The 10,622-nt window shown below is 35.9% G+C and overlaps 1 protein-coding gene across 1 annotated transcript in view; it reads left to right on the forward strand.

The window, feature by feature from the left end:
- Positions 1–10,259, forward strand: part of FTO (FTO alpha-ketoglutarate dependent dioxygenase) — a 435,871-nt gene extending 425,612 nt beyond the window's left edge. The window contains exon 9 of the mRNA XM_051979857.1: positions 9,234–10,259. Coding sequence (XP_051835817.1) covers positions 9,234–9,387 — 154 coding nt within the window. The 3' untranslated portion in view covers positions 9,388–10,259. The remainder of the gene's footprint in view (positions 1–9,233) is intronic.
- Positions 10,260–10,622: the final 363 nt, after the last annotated feature.

A 10,622-nucleotide genomic window follows, 5' to 3' on the forward strand; every position in this document is an offset into this window, starting at 1 on the left:
AGACCCTCGTTTTACAGGTGAAGAACCTGAGACCCAGAGAATGAGCCTGCCTGACTCAAAAAAACCATCAGGATTCAAATTTGGATATTGGAGGATAAGCCAAGCTTACTAGCTCCTTCAAAACTCAGCTCAAATCCCACCTACTTCAGGAACTTTTTACTGGACTTCCAGCGGCTCATCCCTTCCCCTCTCAGAGTATTTTACATCTACTCTGTCCTAACCTGTGTATACCTCATTGTTTCCATATTGTCTTCTCCATTAGAATGTAAGTTTCTCAAGGGTGGGGACTATTTTTTGCCTATCTTTGTATCCCAGAGCTTAATTCAGTATCTGGCACATAAATGCTTGTTGATTGATTCATCAATTGATTAGGGAAAAAAAATCAGTCTAAAACAGGAATTCTTAATCTAAAATTAAAATCAATAAAGGTCGGTGCATTCATTTTAAAAGACCTATGAATTTGGATGAGCAAAAAAAAAATAAATTTTTATTTCAATACAACTGGATTTCCTTGTAAACTCATATATTTTATTTTGTGCACTTAAAAACATTATTCTGAGAAAGGTTCCATAAGGCATCATTAGACTGCTGATGGAATCTGGCCCACAAAAAGTTTAAAAACACTTGTTCCAGAGAGAACATGGAACACTATCTGTTTAGTGAAATGTCAAGTGGGGTTTTGAGCTATTGGTTTGGGAATTTTTTTTTTTTGGCTCATTGTCCTATTAGAAGTGTCCCTGCAAAGCTGAAGAATCATGGTGGACTCAGTTTATTTACTGTGTTTTTGTCATATTTGTCAACTAATGATTGGTGGGGCTTTCCTTTTAGTTTTTGTCAGGGTGCAGTGAAGACAGTTAATCAATCATAGACAAATCCAGGGCTTCCCTTAATTCCTCCAATAAAAAAACAAACATCACATATTCACTGAATGTTTAATATGTTCAAATCACTTTGCTTGATGCATTAGGACAATCCAAAGTGTGAAATGGTGATCTCTGTCTTCAAACCAGAAGTATGTAAAAAATTAACAGGGCAAGACTAACTCCTTCAAGACAATAATTTTAAAAGCACATTTCTGCGTAGTATATGATCTTGTCAAGAGGATTCCTGCTCTGTTATGGTTTGGACTAAATGTCCTACTTTCTAGTTCTGAGATTTCAAGATTCTGTGAACCCTTGGCAGGCTGGAATCATAAGATCATTGATTTAGAACTGAAAGGGATTTTAGAAGTTCTCAGCTTCAAATGAGATGAAAATATCAGATAAGAAAGAAATTAAGAGACTTTGACTGAGGTCACCTACTAAGCAAGTCTCCAAAGGCAGGATGTTTTCCTGAGTCTAAGTTCAGTGCTGATCCTCTGCTTGAAGTTATTGAAGGCCATTGAGGAGAGGGCTATGGAAAAAAAAAAAAAAAGTACCAAAAGTAGGAACGAGGAGGTCCCAGAAAGAAGCATAGCCCATTTCATAATTTGCCTTTCATCATTTGTTAAATAACAATGAGGTAAAGGGTAAAAATACTTTTGATCAAGGACTTCACACAATTGGCTCATTTAGTCAGGGTGTGACTAATGAGGGCAAGATGGTGAGCTCAATCAGTGAAGAGCAAGAAAATAGCTATTCTGAGCCACAGACTGCACTCCAAATGCCAACTTCCACCTTATTAGTAGCACTTTATGTATTATGTCTCTATATGTATTATATGTTTATTAAATCATAGCACAGGATCCTTGAAGGCAAAGAATGTGTTCCTTTTGTTTCATCTATATGTCTTAATACCTTTCCCATTAGAAATAATTCATAAATATTAGTTAAAATTACATTTATGTCCCCATCCCCATCCTCTTAGACTATAAGATTCTCAAGGTGTCTTTTGGGATTACAAGTTTACAAGTTAACTGGAAAGGATTTAAGAAGTGATCTAGATCAGAGGTATCACAATGTGCTGAGTACAGACTGATGCAAATTGAAAAGTACAGTTTTTTTGTTCCTTGTGATCCCATTTGGGGTTTTGTGAGCAAAGATACTAGAGTGGCTTGCCATTTCTTTCTCTAGCTTATTTAACAGATTAGGGAACTAAGGCAAACAGGGTTAAGTGGCTTGCCCAGGGTCACACAGCTAGTAAATGTCTGAGGCCAGATTTGAACTCAGAAAGATGAGTCTTCCTTATCTCAAGCCCAATGCTCTATCCACTGTATCACCTATCTGCTCTAATATTCAGCCTTCAAGGGTCCATTTCTATTTGAATTGGAATATTGAATTGGATTGCTATTCTAAATCAACTCCCCTTATTTTAGAGATGAGTAAAACTAACACCTAAAACTTAATAAAACTTCTCTTGACAGAGATATCAAATTACTTGATCAAGGTCACAAAAGTAGACAATGGCAGAGGCAAGATTAAAAAAATTAGTACTCGTGTTTTATTTTTCAAAATACACACAAAGATAGTTTTCAACATTCATCCTTGCAAAACCTTGTGTTCCAAATTTTTCTCCTTCCATTCCCCCCCACAAGTCAATATAGGTTAAACATGTGTAATTCTTCTATACATGTTTTCACATTTATCATGCTGCATAAGAAAAGTCAGATCAAAAAGGGGGAAATTGAGAAAAATAAAAGAAAGCAAACAACAACAAAAAGTGAAAATACTATGTTGTGAAAAATGTTTTTTTTTCCATTGTTGAAAAGAGCCAAATATATCAGAGTTCATCATTACATAATCTTGCTGTTGCTGTGTACAATGTTTTCTTGGTTCTATTCACTTCACATAGTATCAGTTCATTTAAGTCTTTCCAAGCTTTTCTGAAATCACTATGCTGATTGTTTCTTATAAAACAGTAATATTCAGCTACATTATATATAATAACTTATTCAGCCAACCCCCCAACTGATGGATATCCACTTAGTTTCCAGTTCCTTGCTACTACATAATTGGCTGCCACAAACATTTTTGCATGTTTCCTTTTCTCTATCAGAGGCAAGAGTTGAAGCAAAGTTCTGTGATTCCAAACCTGGAGTTCTGTGCACTATATGCTTGTTTGCTCCATTCTTCCTTCATTTACCAGGTTGCTTAAAACAGCACTTGGCACAAGCAGGTGTTCTAGAAATATTTGTTGATTGATTGTCCTGTTCAGTTGCACTTGCTTAGTATTCATCACAAAGTGACCCAGAAAGAGAAGTACCAGCCCCATCACTTTCATCGTCACTTTATATAATCTTTAATAAATCCTTTAACATTGCTGCATCATAATTCTCTGTCTATAAAATGGATAATTACACTTTCCCTATCTCTTCACAGGATAGGTAAGGATCTGTAAGCTCTATGAGGACAAGCTCAGAAGATTATAGATTTAGAGCTGAATGAGACCTTAGAAGTCATTTCTCTCTACTCACATGACTCCTGAGTGCTTTGCCAGATAGTAGACACTTAAAAATGTTTCTTGTTGGAACAATAAAGTAGGTTTTTAAGTAGTTTAAAGAAGTTTAAGCAGGATACATAATTGAAATTCCCCATTATAAGCGATAGTCAACTTCTCCCCATATTTTATGGAGTACCCTCAGAGGTGTGTTGAAGTCAACTCCAGCCAGAACAGCTGATGGATAATTTTTCAATGTGACATCTTAGAAATAGGCAAATGCTACAAATCAGGGCTTGGTTTGTTAATTTTTAGATGGTCTAGTCAAGAAAATGATGGAGAAAAATGTCAATAATGTAGATTCAACTGAAAAGCATGTCATAAATATTTTTTTTTCTGAGATCCAATTGTTAAATATTTACAAGCACACCACTGGATACTTTCATTCTTTTAACCTTATTCCAATGACTTCTTAGTAGCACTTTTCAGTTAAGGACATGTGTTTGGTTTGACTTAGGGTTTTTTTTTTTTTTTTGGTTGTTGTTGTTGTTGTTTCTTTATTTAGCATCAGTGCCATCATGTTCTTGAATCAGTCTACATTTCACGTGAACTGTTTTCTTGTCATTTCAATAAATGTCATTAAGCCATTTCTACTGCTTCCTTATTGGTTGCAAAATTTAGGGGCAGAGAATACTCTGTGGGTGTTTTTTAAATCAATGGCTCACACATTACTGTAAAACTTATTGATTAAAAACACAAAGCATAATGTTAGTCATTTAGTCTGTGGAGTGATGCAATAGAGAGAGAAATTTATCCTTTGACTCTTGCATTAACCTTTTATTGACTGCTTGCATACCCATAATTAACACACACTTTAGCTAAAGTGGTTAATTTTAGCATCATGACCAGTGTCCACTAATGTAGCTGAAACCCTGATCATCGAAACGTAAGTGCAACCCTGAGGGAAATCAGCTGGTGGAGAGGAAGGTCAGGGTCTGGGAGGTATACCTGGTTGGGGAGGGACCCTGGGCAGACTCTCTGGCTGCCAGGTTAGGAGAGGCCTTTTGGTGGTTTAGTGTTATGTCACTAAGACATTAGGATAGGACTATTCATTTAGTAATTAAGAAGCTTGGAATGGATAGATTAAGCAAAGATTTTTCTGTTAACTGCATGGACAGGATCCAAATGTTTCTATGTTGTGGGATGGAGAGAAGAGAAGGTCTGAAAGATGGAGGCTTTCTTTTTCAGCAAGCTGGCTTAATGTAGTTGTGCTGTGTCTCTTGCCAAGGGTATAACCTTAAAGCAAAATATTTAGCCTCACTGGCACTGTTTCGTTATCTGCAAAATGGGGACATTAACACTATGCATCCTGTATTCACCTGACTATTATGCATTAGTATAACTCCTTACTAGTGAGCTATAACTTGGAAACATGAAATACTTTTTAAAAACCTAAGCTAACACTTAGATTTTCCAGGGAGTCTTGAATTCCAGCTTTTTCTCTAGGAAAAAGGGAGAAAGGGTCCCTATGGAGAATCATGAAAGTATAGAGAAATACAAAGGTGAGCTATTGTTATTAAAATGCAATAAAACATGAGCTATCTTATTCAGGAGCATTATCATATTTAGTTTCATCTGAGTCTTGCCAACTACTTCAGGAAAAGACAGGGAGTCCTGAGCACATATATAGTCACTTGCCATCTTTAAAAAGGCTTAAGTTGCTCTTTAAGAGGTGTGATGATACTCAGCAATTTGAAAAGAAATGATGATGTGGCTCAAAGGCACTATATTTCAAATGGTAATAGCATCATGGTTGTTTAGAGTTAGAAAGGTTCTTAGCCTCTGAGAATAATCATTTCAGATTGGGAGACTGAGGAAGGAGAAAATAGTTAATTTGTACAGAGGTACATGGGTGAGAACATGGGGAGCCTGAATTTGTGCATAAGTCCTTTGTCTTGAAATCCAGTGATATTTCTTCTTGAAGACAGGGCTGAGTTTCCCCCTTTTTGAGTTTCTTTTTCCAGTGCTTAGTTTAGTACCTTACACTATAATGAACATTTAGTAAATGCTTGCTGAATTGAATTGTCACTGAACAATTTTCTTGGAGGAGAAGGGGAGTAGCAGTTAGCTATGAAAAAAACTACTCACTCACCAGATTAACAAAATTTGTAGCAGCTTCTTTAGAGAGGTCTTTTAGCTCTTTATATTTCAAATTATTTATTTTTATCTAAATGTCAATTTGGGAATTAAACTAGCCACCTAACATATACCGTGTATGTTTGTCAGGAAATTTGCTCAACTTTTGTGTTCATTTTCATTCCCTCTCTGGACATACAATATTCAATCCTCTAGGGATTAGTTTTGTGATTCTAGATGAGCATTGTGAGCTTCGCTATCTTCATTTGTGAAATGAGGATAATAATTCTTACCTCATAGCCCTTACCTCATAGGATTGTTTTGTAGAAAGTGTTTGGTTAATATTAAAACACTATATTGAGCTTCCATTATCATTATTGTTATTTTCATTGTTTGTGCTCTTTGGGGAGGAGAAACAGCAGATATCTGCCTGTCAAGAAAACATAAGAGAGAGAAACTAGCTAAGAATCAGTAATCACCCAACCTTTGTCTCTTTCCAGATTTTTTTATGTTCCTCATCCTTCTAAATTTTAATAGCATTGTAGTGTTGCTTGACTTTTATATACCACAATTTATTTATCTATCCCCTTATTATTACACATTTAAGTTGATTCCAACTTGGAGAGATTTTTTTTTGTAATTACAAATAATGCTGCTATGAAAATCTTTAAACAGAAAACTCTTTTTTTTTTTTTTTTTGGTTTGTTTTTAATTAACACTTTCAGGATATATTCCCAAGATTAGAATTATTGGGTGATTATTAGGTAAAATTTGTAAATTTTGCTGCATATTGCTAAGTTGGGCTCCAAAAATTTCTCCCAAGTTATAGTGCCAACCAGCAGTAAATGAGTGATCAAAACTTGATTAACATATTTTCCCTATTCTCCTCTGTTCCATATATTCTGGTATGTGAAATCAGACAGCATCTTTTGACTTAGGAGTGGTTGTCAACCAGCATATTGGAGGCCCATTTCTTACAAATAAATGTAGCACACTAAACATAGAGTATGCTATAGAATCTAATCAGTATCAAGAAAATTAGTGATAATTTCCTAGCCATTAAAGGAACTCATGAGTGAGACCTGAAAGTTTAGAGATACTTAAAAAAAGAAAATCTCACAACAAGACACAAAAGAGGTCCCTCTCCTGGTTCAAATAAAAAAAAATGAGACAAATGACCCCATCCTAGGATTGCCATAGAGAGCAAGATATAAGCTTTGTAAGGATCTAAGTCACAGTGAACATGCTAGTCCTTTGGAATCATTTCTCTTCTCTGGGAAGAGCAGAGGAGAAATCACCGAAGCTTTTTGCTTTATCCCCAAGTCTGGAGCAGGCTTGATAATTCTGTTTTAAGCAGAAATTCCCAGATGCCCGAGATGCAAATGCCAAATAGCAACCTTCAAATACAAAGCCAAATTCAATGGAAGACAACTGTGGAACATGAAATAAGAAGGAAGAAAGAACTGCTGTAAAGTATACCTCCACTGCAGACTTTAATACTTCTGATGCATTCTTAAAATGAAGGGGGAAAAAAACCAAACCAGTTTACATTTGATATTCAAAGTGAGAATGCATTTTTAATTGACTTTTACAAGCTTCATAATATTCTTAGTGGATCTTCACTATCACAGCTCTTCAATCTGCCAGCCAAAATAATGTGTACACGGTTAATTTATCCACTTTTAGATTGAAATGCTTAATTTAGAATATTTTACTCTCCCCAGCAAATTGAGCATAGTGTTTGCTACTGAGACAGAAATAAAGCATGATTTGAAAGCCTTGCTGAGTTCTGTTGTAATTAGTTGCAGCTTCCCTTGAATATTAATTTTTCCTCATGTTCCTTTCATGTAATTTAGAAAATGTCTTTGGAACAATGATGAGACAATCAGCTAAGCACCTCTCAGAACTCAGACAGCAAGCTGCATTTTCTGAAACACCTATTATAGAGCAGTCTGCAAAACAAATCCTGTTCTTCTGTACAGTGTGGCTTATCAATGCAAACAGTTTAATATTTATGCTAAGAGGATTGTCAAAAGTAGCTTCTGTTGCTTTAATTCTTGTTTTAAATAAATAATGAGAACATTTAAACACATTACTCTTCTCGGGGCCCCTGAGGTCAGCTAATCTTATTATTTATGAAGTGATGTGCTACATAATAGTACTTAGTGCATGTTAACAGATGCTATTATCAGGGCCTGATGCGGAGAGCTGAAGATATATTGGAATGTTATGTGTTAATACTGTCCTTGTGCTGTAATGTACGATGGATGGAGTGCACAAGATGCTGGTGTGGCAATTAACCACCCGCAAAAATAGGTGTAAAGTTGAAGTATGTTTTCCCATGGGGGCCCCGTGCCATTAATAATTCCCCAGAGAAGAAGGCATCTTTCCACTGCAGCAGTCTTCAAAATGGGGCCAGGATGTTATGTACTTTGATCTCTTTATAGTCCATCCTACATGGCCAGAAGACAAATAATGTTGGCTGTGACCACTTGCTTATTGATTGAGAGAGAGGGAAAAAAAAGTACGAAGAGGAGGGAGAGATGGAATTTTACATGACTTTTTCAAATGAACTCTCAAGATCCACATTTCTGTCCCTACACTGAATGGGGAAGGATGAGAGAATGGTCCATTTCTGTCTCTTACTAGCATTGCTTTGACTTTTATATTTACTGAATGTTGCACTTTTATAAATGAACTCTCTGGCTCCTGCTGATCTCTGTCTTTCCCCTAAAACAGTAATACTAATATCATCGAGCATTTATTTAGGGTTTTTTTTAAAGCATTTCAGAGCATTTTACCACCTAATATTTTATTCATTCCTTGCTATAACTTCATGAGATAGATAGAACAAAATCCTCATACCCCATTTTATAGATGAGCACAGCTAAAGCTACTGGATATTCCCAGGTTGTCTATAAATAATCTTCTCTTTGTGTGACAGGAGTCTGCCAAGGTGTAGTGATGTTGTCCCAACTTTTCTCCTGCAAGTGTGTAATTTGGTTGCATATGATAATTAAGTCCTCTAGTATTGATGAATAATCCATTTAATAAAAATTGTGATTTAAGTGTTTTCTCTAGGGACTAACTCTTCGCTAGCCTCTTAATTTAATTTTGTTGAAGTTTTCCCCACCTATTCATCAGTGGAAATGATTATTAACCTCTATTTGCATACATCCTTATAAAATGATCTCTCCTTGGAGTGCCTTTTTCAGAGCGAGGCAAAAGGATACATGTGCAAATCTCTAGAATCTACAAAGTCAATCCTGATCTGTTATATTGTTTAATCTATCCTTGGACCCTTAGTGCAGTAAATTTAGTTTAATCTTTCTCAGTAATCTAGTAATATGTTGAAATCCCACAAACATTTAAATCTGATAATGGTTTAATCACACACTTTAAATAACAGTTGAGATAATGAAAAAATAATTCACTATAATAAAAAAAAAGGCGGGGGAACTAAATATGCTTTGTGATTGGCTTTCTGGGACATCCCTACAGATAACACAAATCTGGATGATGAAAAGGAAGGACTATCACTGCAAGTGAACAATTCTTCTTAATCACAGACCAACTTCCCTCCTGCATAGGAAACAATTACTTCATTTTTCATGTTCTTCCTCCTCATTGATTAGTATTTTAGGAACATTTAGATTGTAATCGTTCTCTTAGGGTCCCCTGGGTTTGAATTTTCAGGGTATTGTTTTCCATGGATAAATAACAACCTGCTTTTATTCTTCTAGATGCCAATCCCGAATTGCTCAAAATTTACCAGAGGAACAGAGACCAATATGCTGGCCATATTGGGAAGATGATGATCCTGAGATGCCATTGCCATTTGACCTTAGCAACATCATTTTGGAACTCCAAGGTCAGCTCTTGAAAACAAAGCCTTAGGGGAGAATACTGCCATTTTGGTTGAAACCATGTTTTCAGAAGAAATACCTTTTAACAAAGGAAATACTTCAGCTATAGAATCCAGAGTCTTCCATGACTCAGGCAAAGACACCAATGAAAAGTGTAAAGATCCCAACTGACCACCTACTCGCTGGATTTTGAGAACCATCTACCTTGTAATAGCAAAAGGGTGGGGCTCCTAAATATAAGAGCTCTGAACTGAGACTGTGTTGTGGTCTTCTTGGCTAGGGATAAATCCGGGGCTCTTCCCTTACGTGGATCCAAGCTGGCTGTTTTCTAACATCTGTATAAAATGCTTAATCACAAAAAGCTGTAGGGCATTGCAAAGGACAGAGGCCCTACTTGCAGCAAAACTTAGTATATTCCACTCCTTCTTCTAACCTACCACTGACAGGGGCACAGGTGTGCCCAGTCTGAAGAGAGGCTGAAAGAGGAGTCAAAAACCTTCAGCATCTCCCTTTTATCTCTTTAACAAATGAAATGCAAAATCAGTTTGGTATTTAAAGTTTTTCACAGTCTGGATTTCTAGTATTATTTTGTGCTACTCCCCCAAATGTACTCTTCATTATAGTCACACGGGAACATATGTGTGTGTTTGCATGAGGACACATGCACACTTGTACACACATGTGCCGTGTGTGTTTCTACTTGCAGTTCTCTGTACATACATTCCTTTTTCCCTTCCTTGTTTTTCATCCTCCACCTGTGCCTTTTAGAATTCATTCATAGTGCAATGAAGCTTTCCCTTTAACTTTTTCCTTCATCATTAGTATCTTGGAATTATTTCATGTTACTTTGTACATAGGTTGCATATACTTACCCAAATACATATTGAGTGTAAGCTCATTGAAGACAGGTACTTTTTTTTTTTTTGTCTTTTTTTCTCTCCAGCACCCAATATGATACTTCCCATCCAGAAGGTATTTATAAATATTTCCTGAATTTGGAGTCAAGGAAGCTCTCATCACTATAGAACTTGCCTCTCTAAAGTATACAGGGAAGCTAATGTGCATGTTTATTTTTGCTGTTAACTATCTTTTTCTCCTTAGCCTCCTTAGTTTTAAGATACCTATTGAAAAAAGCAAAAAGAAAAATAAATCAAGTAATTTTTTAAATCTGATAAACATAGGGAAAAGATTCAGAAAGCCTGTTTTTTAAAATTCTGTTTAGTTTAGAGAGTTATTTCCTATAAAACCTTTGCAATAGGGACACAG

Source organism: Antechinus flavipes, chromosome 2 (genome assembly GCF_016432865.1).
Source record: "Antechinus flavipes isolate AdamAnt ecotype Samford, QLD, Australia chromosome 2, AdamAnt_v2, whole genome shotgun sequence".
NCBI lineage: Eukaryota > Metazoa > Chordata > Mammalia > Dasyuromorphia > Dasyuridae > Antechinus > Antechinus flavipes.